The 12,634-nt window shown below is 47.9% G+C and overlaps 1 protein-coding gene across 16 annotated transcripts in view; it reads right to left on the bottom strand.

The window, feature by feature from the left end:
* Positions 1–1,784: 1,784 nt before the first annotated feature.
* SP110 (SP110 nuclear body protein) overlaps positions 1,785–12,634 on the bottom strand; it is a 49,596-nt gene continuing 38,746 nt past the window's right edge. For 4 of the 16 annotated variants that reach the window (XM_086336726.1, XM_086336751.1, XM_086336774.1 and 1 more), the window contains 6 exons: positions 12,137–12,181; positions 5,530–5,645; positions 4,712–4,820; positions 4,358–4,429; positions 3,428–3,568; positions 1,785–2,131 (listed from right to left, as the gene is read on the bottom strand). In XM_086336726.1, coding sequence (XP_086192852.1) covers positions 2,018–2,131; positions 3,428–3,568; positions 4,358–4,429; positions 4,712–4,820; positions 5,530–5,645; positions 12,137–12,181 — 597 coding nt within the window. In that variant the 3' untranslated portion in view covers positions 1,785–2,017. Of the gene's footprint in view, positions 2,132–3,187; positions 3,569–4,357; positions 4,430–4,711; positions 4,821–5,529; positions 5,646–8,097; positions 8,446–11,003; positions 12,182–12,634 lie in introns of those variants that run through there. The other 12 variants (XM_086336818.1, XM_086336840.1, XM_086336810.1 and 9 more) reach the window with 8 other exon arrangements.

The following is a 12,634-nucleotide window of genomic DNA, read 5'->3' as shown; positions in this document are numbered from 1 at the left end:
ACCTCCATGTCTATCTTTAGAGGCTATTAGGGAAACAACTAACTTGAACATTTTAAATAAAGAATCCAGAATTTATCCTTTATTTCCTATACAAACTGTACTTCAAGGCAGCCAAATATTGAAGCGAGTTCTTTGCAGAAGAATTCTAACTAATAAATGTAGAAAGAATAGAGTACTCATGTGCTCAGTCATGCCCAGCTCTTTGCAACCCTTTGGAGTATAGCCTGCCATTGTCCATTGGATTTTTCAGCAAGAATACTGGAGTGGGTTGCCATTTCCTCCTCCTGGGGATCTTCCTGACCCAGGGATCAAACCCACATAGAAGGAGTAACAGAATCTAAATATCATCATTTTGCAAACCCTATTGAAATAGGTTTAGGCAATAAGCATCAGTGGCTGTTAAAATCATTAGGGGAAAGGATGATGTGTAACAGATGGGTCAAGTTGATAACACCTGAACCTGCTGTAAGATCTTAATTACCATTGCTAAGTCGCTTCAGTCATGTCCGACTCTGTGCGACCCCATAGACGGCAGCCCACCAGGCTTCCCCGTCCCTGGGATTCTCCAGGCAAGAATACTGGAGTGGGTTGCCATTTCCTTCTCCAACGCATGAAAGTGAAAAGTGAAAGTGAAGTCGCTCAACCGTGTCCAACCCTTAGCGACCCCATGGACTGCAGCCTTCCAGGCTCCTCCATCCATGGGATTTTCCAGGCAAGAATACTGGAGTGGGGTGCCATTGCCTTCTCCGGTAAGATCTTAATATTACATATTAATACACAGACCCCCCCCCCCCCCCGGGAAGTCTCTATACTAAACAATCAACTCGAAATAACCTGCCCCAAACCTGAATCCAAGTAAGCCTCTAGATCTAACCTCTAGGTCTAAAAAAAAAAAAAAAATGCCAGAGAGAAAAACACATGCCACTAAGAGCATGGGGGCTTCCCTGGTGGCTCAGATGGTAAAGAATCTGCCTACAATGCAGGAGACCCAGGTTCAATCCCTGGGTTGGGAAGATCCCCTGGAGAAGGGAAAGGCTACCCACTCCAGTATGCTTGCCTGGAGAATTCCATGGACAGAGGAGACTGATGGTCTATAGTCCATAGAATTGCAAAGAGTAAGATACCACTGAGCGACCAAAGCTTTCACTTTCACAGGAGGATGTAGAAAAACTCAGAATATGGGAATTCCGGTCTAGTGGTTAGGACTGTGCTCTCACTTCAATGTCTGGTCAGGGAACTAAGATCCCACAAGTCAGGCAGCGTAGCCAAAATTGAAAACAAAGAACCAAGGCTCCAAAACTGTGGCCACCTGATGCAAAGAACTGACTCATTAGAAAAGACTCTGAAGCTGGGAAAGCTTGAAGGCAGGAGGAGAAGGGGACAACACAGGATGAAATGCTTGGATGGCATTACTGACTGGATGGACATGAGTTTGAGCAAGTTGTGATGAGTTGGTGATGGACAAGGAAGCCTGGTGTGCTACAGTTCATGGGGTCGCAAAGAGTCAGATGAGACTGAGCAGCTGAACTGAACTGAAGGTCCCACAAGCTGCACGGTGTGGCCAAAAGAAAGGAAAAGAAAATTCCAGAACATGAAAAATTGTATAGGGCAAAGACACCAGGTTATCCAATAAGTAGACAGCAAGGAAGAAAGGAAGTGGGGAATTTACAGATGAAAAGAACCTTAAGAGACAGATTAGCTAAATTCAGTGTGTGAAAGTAGTTAGGATCCCAATTTAAACACATCAATTGGAAAAGGATTTATGAGACAATGAAGAGAATGTGAACGGTGGTGAGGTATTTAATGGTATTAAGAAACAATTCAATTTTTTTTTGAGGGGGGAGTGAAATACAAAAAGAGTAAAAGGAGGTGGAGGACATGATGATTATATGTAAAGTTGGATTTGAGTGACGAGGGCAGCCAATGGCATCCCAGAGTCGTTGGCAATCTAAGGATGGCCAGGGTACCATTATATGGATCCTGAAGTTGGGATGCTTTTAGTCCATCCAGAACAGGATCAAGGATGAGCCTGGAAGCTGTTGTCACTGACTTCATGACAAATAAGCACTTCTTTGAGGTCCTTTTCAAATTCTGCCTCTAAATCCAGTCCTACCTGACCAAAGTCGGAAGCCTGAAAGAGAGAGAGAGAAAAAAAAAAGCAAGCACACAGGGCCTAAGGACAGAGAATTAGGATCATAGATCACTTATGCTTTCTTAGGAGATCTCCTCTCCCTGCTGGAAAGCTGCACTCCCCCAGGCGAGCAGAACAGGAGGGAGAGGCCGCCACTCAGATGTTCAAATGCACGAGGCTCTGCCTGGTTGTTAACCTGGACCTGACAGGTGGTCTGGACCAAAGAGCTGATTTTGACCCCTGCAATGCCTGACTTTGGGGCAAACCAGATAAAACTTTTCTTGAAAGCCCACTCTCTGAAGGAAAGATGACCCCTTCCATTCTCCAAGGCTAAGACTGTGCTAGGCATTGAAGGGCTCCCTGGGTTGATTCTTCCCCCTCCAGCTCCATTGCTGGACACCAGTTTACAGCCTGTGGCTCATGAACACGCCAAGTGGCGGCAAGGAGGGAGGGAAGGAGGCTGGGTGGAACTGAGAATTCGCTTTATATATGTCCCAAGAAATATCTGGACAAGTGAGAGTAAAAAATCAGAGTAAATGCAATAAACTAAAGAATGCCTTGGATTGCAATACAGTTCAACCAGTTGCTCTTCCTACCAATGAAAGATGAAACCAACACCAGCTGAGAGCAAATCTGGGTATTTGAGTCCACTGGGAAACTCAAGAGTAAAAAAATCCGAGCATGAGCATCCTGAAAGTTTAATTCATTTCATATTGATTAATTAATTTCTGTATTTCTGAGGCATGAAGGACCATGTAAGCATAAACTGCCTCCCCACCCTCCCCGCCCCCCCCGCCATTTGAACAAAGAGGCAGGATGAAATTGACCATTCTCAGTGGGAGTGGCCTGTCCTTCTAGGACTGAAGATGAAATTTTTTTTTCAGGTATCATTTACAAGGACCCTGCTTGCTGTTCTTTTTGACATTCTCCTCTCCACCTCTGGGGCTTCCCTGGTGGCTCAGTAGTAAAGAATCCACCTGCAATGTGGGAGACCTGGGTTCGATCCCTGAGTTGGGAAGATCCCCTGGAGAAGGGAATGGCTACTGATGACAGTATCCTGGCCTGGAGAATTCCATGGACTGTATAGTCCATGAGGTCGCAAAGAGTCAGACACGACTGAGCGACTTTCAGTTTCTTTCTCCACCTCTGAGATTGAGAGACAGTTTCCTTCTATAATCCTTGCTTTTTGAGCTCTCCCCAGGACAAGACTAGGCACGATTCTTGCAAAGCTCTGCTGTCCCAGAAATGAGAGGGAAGTAGAAAGGATGTGAAAGGGAGGCAGGAAATTCCCTTTACCTTGTAAAATGTTTTATGGTTGTGAAATATTAGGCGCATGTCCCGTAAAAACCAAGCCATTGTGTACACTTTCTCAGTCAGCCTTTCTTTAACCAGGTCCAACCACATGGCTTCCCTAAAGGGCTCACCATAATCTCGAATCTAGGGGCAAAGACATCAAAGAGGTGATGTGAGCACAGGCATTGCCACTGGAATGGATCCAACACCAACCTTTATTTGCAGGGTAATACCCAAGTGGCTTAGTGGGTTAAGAATCAGCCTGCCAATGCAGGAGATGCAGGCAGATGTGAGTTCAACCCCTGGGTTGGGAAGATACCCTGGAGGAGGGCAGGACAACCCACTCCAGTATTCTTACTTGGAGAATCCCATAGACAGAGGAGCCTGTAGCCTAGTGGGCTACAGTGCATAGGGTTGCAAAGAGTTGGGCATGACCAAAGTGACTGAGCACACATGTACGCACTGATAATGGTATCTGATGTCTATGTGCCAGGCATTGTTCTAAGCACTGCTGATGCATTAATATATGATCTCCACAACAACAGTAAGAGATTGTTACTATAATTACTCCAGTGTTATTGATGAGAAACCAGAGAATGGAAAGGTTAAGTAACCTATCCAAGATTTCACAGCTAAAAACTGGTTGAGCTACATTGAACCCATAGTTCAAGTCTCCTGAGTCTGCACCCTCAACCCTATGCTCTCTGTAAGGAAGACATTCCCACTGAAGAGAAAGAGAACCTAAGATACTGTGTCCCAGAGCTGGTATGCAATGGGGTGGACTTTGAAGAGGCAGCCCCACTCCAGAGCCTGCAGCTAAACCTTCCACCCTCTACAAACAGAGATGCCTGCAGGATGCACACTCCACATTTCTAAAATGAGTTTAACAGCAGAGAGATGCCCAGAGGATGAGAAATGTCGAACAGAACTTACATTACATGGGATCTCCGCAAAGAAAGAGCTTTGTGGATGACAGTAGGCTTTCAAGAGGAGAAATTCACATTTCTGTAAAATACGAAGAGGGATTTAAAGGCAAATGCAGTTTGGAGAAAGTGAGGCCAAGCCTTTGCCCAGAAACCACACATAGGAGCAGCCAGACACAACCAGCCTTCTGACTGCATCTGCCAAGGTGCCGTGGTCGGGAGGTGAATGCTGAATTCTGTCTGTGCTCCACGTTTGGACTGAAGCTCCATCCTCGGAAGTGAGACACTGAAGGCTTTCTTTGGGTGCCCTTCCCTGGACCCTCTGCCTGTTTGAGGGGAAGGCTTGGGTCCCCATCCCACTCACCAGCTGCTCCTCCGGCTGCATGGACCTTGCCCAAACCTCAGATTCCTGGAGACCCTGCTGGTTTCCTGAAGACTCCTTCATCCTGCAGAAGGTGCAACTCCATGGGCTCCTGTGGGGCCGGGCATAAATGAGCGAGGACAAGGTCCTCAGAAACAGCCACTGGTTTCCTTTTCCTGATAGATGCAGCCAGGGAAGGAAGGGGCCACCTCCCGGAGTCTCCAAGACTCCCAAGGCTGAGGGGGTTGGGGGTGGGGGGATAGGTGGGTGGGAGTGGAGTGCAGGAAGGGGTCCCATTGAGAGAGCCACAAAGCAGTCCGAGTGTGGAGGGCGGTGTCAGGGTGACAGGTGGGTTCTCCTTTCCTCCTCTGCCCTCCCAGGAGCACAAGGAGCATTGCGCACCTGACTGGAGTATCAGAAACTGGGTCTTAACCCCCTGGGTGACTGAGGCTCCATCAGCCTGTTGAGACTGTGGGGGAAATCGGAGAAGCAGGCCATGTTTCCTGCCTTTCCTGAGAAATTACAGAGCACAAATGGTGTTTTTCCGCCCTTTGGACAGGAGTCTAGGTTACGAAACCGGGAAAGGACAATTCCCAGGGGCAGAGGTAGTGTGGGGGTCAGCGTGACTCAGCCGCAGACTCAGAGGCACTGATACCACAGGGAACACAGGCTACGGACCGATGGGGCTACGCGGGGTCACCCGGGCAGAGCCCAGGATGCCCAGATGCTCTCGGGCCCGCGGCTCTTCCACCCAGAGATGAGCGATCAGAGGCGGAGCCCTGGCGGGGCGCCTGCACCCGGCGGGGCTGCGTCTCACTAACCTCTCAGCCTCCGCGGGTGGGATGTGACAGTCCTCGTGAAAGAATCGCGGGCAAGTGTCACAGCGGAGCAGTGAGCCCCCTTTACAGCACACCGCACATTCCTTGGAGTTTTCCTGCTAGAAGGGGATTGGTACCTGAGACAGGTTGCTCCCTCTTCCCAGGCCTGGCCCAGAGACGCTCTCAGCCACTGCGCGCAGGCCCAGGTAAGCTCGTGGGCAACTCTGAGAACAGTCCCTGAGGTTATACTGACACACGGAGGGACATACACAAAGACACAGAGCTGCTGTGTCAATGGGTTGTTTGGTTGGGGGCCGGAGTGTGTGCTGAGGATCCATAGGGGTCTTTCTTGTGGCTGTAAAATGTAACCTAGTAAGTTTTACAAGTAACTTATGTGAGAGGCATGATCCTTACAGTTGGATAAAGATTCAGGTGGTGCTGGGAAAGACTGAAGAGAAAGGAGGAGGAGGAGAAGGGGTGCCAAAGTGCCCCACTGTGGTCCTTTCTCCCCAAGACGGATGGTGGGTGGTCAGGTAGACCACCACTCAAAGCAACTGAGAGTCAGTTACAACCAAGAGGGGACCCTGCCACCACCCGCTACTGTCCGTAACACAAATATGAGCACCCTATGGGGATGGTTAGATAGCATTATGGACTCAATGGACTCGAATTTGAGCAAACTCTGGGAGATAGTGGAGGACAGAGGAGCGTTGCATAGTGCAGTCCATGGGGTTGCAAAGAATTGGACATGACTCAGCCGACACGACTTAGCAACTGAGCAACGACAAAGATTCACAGGTGGGACTCCTGATTCTGCTCCCAGCCCTACAGCACGGACAGGGTGGGGCTCCACACAAGTTAATTGCTCAGTCGTGTCTGACTTTGTGACTCACTGACTCTAGCCCGCCAGGCTTCTCTGACTGTGGGATTCTCCAGGCAAGAATACTGAAGTGGATAGCCATTCTCTTTTCCAAGGGATCTTCCCAACTCAGGGATCGAACCTGGGTCTCCTGCACTGTGGGTGGATTCTTTACCATCTGAGCCACCAGAGAAGCCCTCCACATGCACAAGGGAACCTTTTGTCTGCACAAAGGGTAGGAGTCTGGAAGAGAGGTCCTTCTTCCTGTGCCCCACCGTGGTATTCTCCCCGAAAGACAGATGGTGGGTGGTCAGGAAATAGACCACCAGGAGCTGGAGCAAAGGCTCAAAGCAACTGAGAATCAGAACCACGGAAAGGACCCTGCCACCACCCACCACTGTCCCTAACACAAATATGAGGGCCCTGACCAAGGGCATCAGGGACGGGAATGTTTAGTCCATTGGCAAAACTAGCCACTCAGCCAAAGGGAAACGTCTTCCTGATCTGGGATGGTGCTCATCTCTCTTAGCTGGGGAGGCTTCCTGAGCGCCCTCTCCACTTCCTAAGCCCCAAGGCCTCCTAAGGAGTGCTCCATAACCCTGACGGTCAAAGACTCTTTCTGGCCTTCCCCTCCTGAACCTGTTAGTCTGCCTCTCTCTGTCTTTAGGGTTGACACCCAACAGCCATTCTTGCCTCAGTGATACCTGGCCTGTGCTGGTCCAGAGTATAGATGCCAGTGCAGACCTACCTGCTTCTCCTGATGGAGAACCTGGTTGGGCCCAGAGCCCTGATACCCCTGCCCCCTACCTCTGTGTTCTGGAGGGAAAGTTTCCAGCACACATGATGCAGCAGGGAAATGACAGAGAAAGGACACACCTACCCATGGTCACACTCTAATAAAGGATCTGACTCTGGTTTTTATATTTGATGACTGGTGGTTTCTCTAATCCACCCCTCCCTCTTCCCCTCTTGGCATATCTGGGCAAGGTGCTAAGAAAACCTCATGGGCTCCCTCTCTTGGCCACAGTGAGAAGTTCAAGTCGGACAGACCTCGCCCCAGCAAGGGGACCCTCACCTCGGCCACATGAAGTGAAGTGAAGTGAAAGTCATTCAGTCGTGTCCGACTCTTTGTGACCCTATGGACTATACAGTCCATGGAATTCTCCAAGCCAGAATACTGGAATGGGTAGCCTTTCCCTTCTCCAGGGGATCTTCCCAACCCAGGGATTGAACCCAGGTATCCCGCATTGCAGGCAGATTCTTTACCAACTGAGCTATCAGGGAAGCCCATGGCCACATCCCTAACCATAATAAACCTTGGGCTATACCCTTTCTTAGGGTGGCACTAGTGGTAAAGAACCTTCCTGCCCCTGCAGAAGACATAAGAGACTCAGGTTCTATCCCTGGGTTGGAAAGATCCCCTGGAGGAGGGCATGGCAACCCACTCCAGTATTCTTGCCTGGAGAATCCCATAGACAGAGGGAACCCGGCAGGCTACAATCCATATGGTCTCACAGAGCTGGACATGACTGAAGTGACGTAGCACGCATACCCTCCAGCCACTTTCAGGCCAGCTTGGGTGCCTGCCTTGCCTCTCCCCAGAAAGTCTCTGTATATGAGCAATAAATATTTTATTCTCTCTTGGCACATGTGTTGCATCATTGGTTTCAACATCTGAACCCAGTTTTTGGTGCAGGGCTGAGCTCACTTACCTGCAGGCAACCACAAGACAGTTGGATTGGCAAGCAGGAGTCTGGATGACCATTCCAACCTAAGGGTCTCTCTTTGGATTGCTAACTGGCTCAGGTCCCCGCTGACTTATGCTTGAAGTTATGTTGTTCTCTTCTGGGCACTGAGGTTGCCATCATCCACCAGGAGGCACCATCCATTCTTTCCAAGTTTAAGAACAGGCCAGATTGGACATTTAAATGGATGAAAAGTAGAGATAATCACTCTTGCACTAAATAGATCTTATATGGGTTTTCCTGGTGGCTCAGGGGTAAAGAATCCACTTGCCAATGCAGGAGACTCGGGTTTGATCACTGGGTCGAGGAGGTCCCCTGGAGAAGGAAATGGCAACCCGCTCCAGTATTCTTGCCTGGGAAACCCCATGGACAGAGGAACCTGGCAGGCTACAGTCCATGGAGTTGCAAAAGAGTTGGACACAACTTAGGGACTAAATAACAACACAACAACATGATAAATTTCTATTCTTGAAGGCCCTGCTTTAATTTCTACCGAGTTCTATTAACTATTTTAACAGAGTGGAAGGTCCATGGGCTTCATTATGTAAAACCTATTGTGTCAAGGATTTAATTTTATTTTACTTCATCATTTGTTAGCTCAAAGCATCCATGCCCACTACAGGATAGTTTTGAGCAGCGGGTGTTATGGTGAGGCATTAAGGTGAGGTATACCTGTTTGTCCTCTGTTTTATGTTTGGCAAGTCCCCCAAAAGCATAGTAGGTACCTTGTTTAAATTTAATGGGATGCAATTACTCACAAAGGACCCCCATGATATAGCCAATATTAATGCCGTTACTGATGCCATCCATTTCAGTTCAGTTCAGTTCAGTTGCTCAGTCGTGTCCGACTCTGTGACCCCATGAATTGCAGCATGCCAGGCCTCCCTGTCCACCACCAACTCCCATCCATTTAGCAACTGGCAAGTGTTTTACATTCACAGGTTTGGCTCTTATGTTCTGTTCAGTGCCTATCTCAACAGCCTCTCTGCTGGGGTTGGCCTTCATCTTTGCAGGCAAACAAAACTTTACCTGGCTATCCTGGGGTACCTTGACAGCTTTGCTATCATACACACTCTCTGCAGACAAGATTATAGCTGCAGCCAACTTCCCCCAGGAACACAGGAATGACACCACATCGATGCAACCCTTCTCATTTGACATATTCAGAATATACAACTACAGGAAGGAACTCAGGAGAAGGGAAGGGCCATCACCCCACATGTAGAACAAGGCCCTACCTGCTCAGCAAATTCCTAGGCATTGTTTGGTCAGTTGAAGGCTGCTCTATCCCTGACACTGTCAAGAAACAATGACTGACCCTCTTAAAACTCAATCCTACAACAACTGCCCAACATTTTAAAGCCTTTTGAGTTCTGAAAGTAACACCATCCTCATGTACAGATTTTACTTATACTTATTTAAACTGTTGGTTGCAAATCAGCCCACTTGAATCAGGTTGTTGTTACTGTTCAGTCACCCAGCCATGTCTTTGCAACCCCATGGACCGCAGCATGCCAGGTTCCTCTGTCTTCCACTATCTCCGGAAGTTTGCTCAAACTCATGTCCATTGAGTTGGTGATGCTATCTAACCATCTTGCTATCTAACCTGAATGGGGACTCCTCAACAAAAAGTTCTAGGGTTTGTTCAAAAAGTTAAAGAAAAAAAAATAAAAGCAAAAGCAGAAGCTGTCAGTTTCACCCTGTATGCCGTTTGTATAGCAACTGTAGTCTGCGTACTGGGCCCTTCCAGTGGTGGAGATTCTCACGGGCTCGGAGCCCCTGATTCTCTGCACCAGCTGCTCAGGTTGCCTTGGGGTCCTGGGAGCAGCACCCTGCAGGCCAGCCACAAAGCAAACGTTTGCAGTATTAGGTTGGCCAAAAAGTCCATTTGGGGTTTCCCATACAATGTTATGGAAAAATCCAAATGCACTTTTTGGCCAACCCAATATCAGGATCAGGTCTCTTGCTGGTACACAGAAACTGAGCAAGGTGCCAGCAGAGACTTGGTATACTGCAGAGCGACAGTGGCGTGTTGGGGGAAGAGCCTGCATTGGTCCGTTTGTGATCAGAACTAAACTTGGTTTTCTTTACCTCACTGCGACTCCTGATGAGGTGGGGGTGGGGGGCGGGGGACTGAAAGGTCAAGTGTGTCCCTGGCTGTCATTTGCTGACATGTAGCATTGGGAAACAGATGTGGAAACAGTGGAAACAATGTCAGACTTTATTTTTTGGGGCTCCAAAATCACTGCAGATGGTGACTGCAGCCATGAAATTAAAAGACGCTTACTCCTTGGAAGAAACGTTATGAACAACCTAGATAGCATATTGTAAAGCAGAGACGTTACTTTGCCAACAAAGGTCCGTCTACTCAAGGCTATGGTTTTTCCTGTGGTCATGTATGGATGTGAGAGTTGGACTGTGAAGAAAGCTGAGCGCCAAAGAATTGATGCTTTTGAACTGTGGTGTTGGAGAAGACTCTTGAGAGTCCCTTGGACTGCAAGGAGATCCAACCAGTCCATTCTGAAGGAGATTGGCCCTGGGATTTCTTTGGAAGGAATGATGCTAAAGCTGAAACTCCAGTACTTTGGCCACCTCATGCGAAGAGCTGACTCATTGGAAAAGACTCTGATGCTGGGAGGGATTGGGGGCAGGAGGAGAAGGAGACGACAGAGGATGAGATGGCTGGATGGCATCACTGACTTGATGGACATGGGTCTGAGTGAACTCCAGGAGTTGGTGATGGACAGGGAGGCCTGGAGTGCTGTGATTCATCGGGTCGCAAAGAGTTGGACACGACTGGGCAACTGAACTGAACTGAACTGAGCATTATGAGTAAGAGGGAATTATAATATTGGGGCCATTAATTAATGATCTGGATTTTAAAAATCTTTATTTCTTTCTGGTTACAAGAGTAATAAATGATCATTATAAAAATTCCACCTGTATATAAATATATAACGTGGAAGGCAAACGTCCCTTGTCATCCCGTCCCAGAACTCTTCCAGATATTTTTTAGTCATAGCCCTACACATTCGCATAGACAATACTGCGCTCCTTCTGTACATGTTATTACCAGGTTGAGCTTCCTGAAGCTTTCCTGACCTTAAACCCTTAGATGACTATAGGATGAATATACACTGGCAAAGCATTTTTAAAAACCACCATTCTGTCGATTATCAGTTTATTTTAGAGTGTTGATGGATATCTATAGTCTTATTTTTTTTGCTATTACAAGGAACCTCCCTAAACATATCAAGGTATTTCAAATCAGCATGGAAAAGATAATTTATATAATAAACAACTTTGGGGGACCTTTGGGGGACCTCATTGCCTTATCAACTTTGAGTGAATCCAGCCAAGGGTCAGGTTAACCTCCTGGACAAGATGGAAGAGGCATCATTGCATCTGTTGGAAGCCCATATCTATGGGAAGCCCATGAATGGGACTCGAGACTAGAAGACCTATCTATGTAAGTAAAGGCACCTGAGGAGGAGCAGTGGGTACAGCCAATGAATGAATGCCATCGGGAGGCCCTGCAGAGACAAAGCTCAGTTCAAACACATTATTCCATTCTGCTGTTACCAATAAGGAGCATGTCGAAGTTAGGAATCCTTGGAGTTCAATCAAGGATGATCTTCTTACTCTTATTTCTTACTATTTGTCTATTCTTGTCTATTTCAATACCATATTTACTTTTCAAACTAGAGCACTCTATTTCTGACACATTTGGTTGCTGATCATCCCAATACACAAATCTTTTTTGTAGAACACACGCTAGTGACCTAATCTTCATTTTAAAGAGTTACCTGCTTCCCTGTCTTAACTATGAACATAAGGCGGCATGTACAAGCATCGGTGCGCTAAAGCAGTCGTCAGGAAACCGCAGTGCTGAAATGGGAAGGTGACTCGGGCCTGGGAAGGTCGAGGATGCCCGGGCCAGCCTTGGCACATGGTAAGTCTGCAACGTGGTGGCTGAGAATGTGGTAGGAATTCACCTGCTATTTACCTCTGTCTTGAGATGTTTTCTTGAAGGACAGAACAAAATTCCGTTCTGCAAGAGAGGACGGGTCAATGAATGGGACTGTTCTGAAGGCTTTTCTTTTGTAAATATCCAAGTCCCCACTTGTGAATGAATATTTGTACATGGACAGCCTACTGGGTCTCCAACCCAAGAGAGCAGGAAGAATAACTAGCTCCCTCCTCCCATTGGTCTTCTTCTGGACCTTTTCTTCTCTCTCTGTGCTAGCCTACGCACTCCTTTTCCTTCCCATTTCTTCTCTGGATAACATCCTTATGATTTCATTTCAGGGATCACATTCTGAGTGCTATGGAGCGGTTTCGTGTTGGGACCTGGGATCACAGAGACGAGTGCCCTTGTTTGTTGCCATGGGCTGGAACAGGGTACCGGGGAAATGGAGAGGAGGGACTAGCCATGGGCAGGATGGTCTGGAAATGCTTCACCGAGGGGCCCACGTGGACTGTGGTCTTGAGGAGGCGTTTATTG

Source organism: Bos grunniens, chromosome 2 (assembly GCF_055505025.1).
Source record: "Bos grunniens cultivar Pamir isolate PY7600 chromosome 2, Bosgru_T2T1.0, whole genome shotgun sequence".
NCBI lineage: Eukaryota > Metazoa > Chordata > Mammalia > Artiodactyla > Bovidae > Bos > Bos grunniens.
Note: the sequence above shows the minus strand (reverse complement) of the source record. Positions and strands in the feature narration are given on the sequence as shown.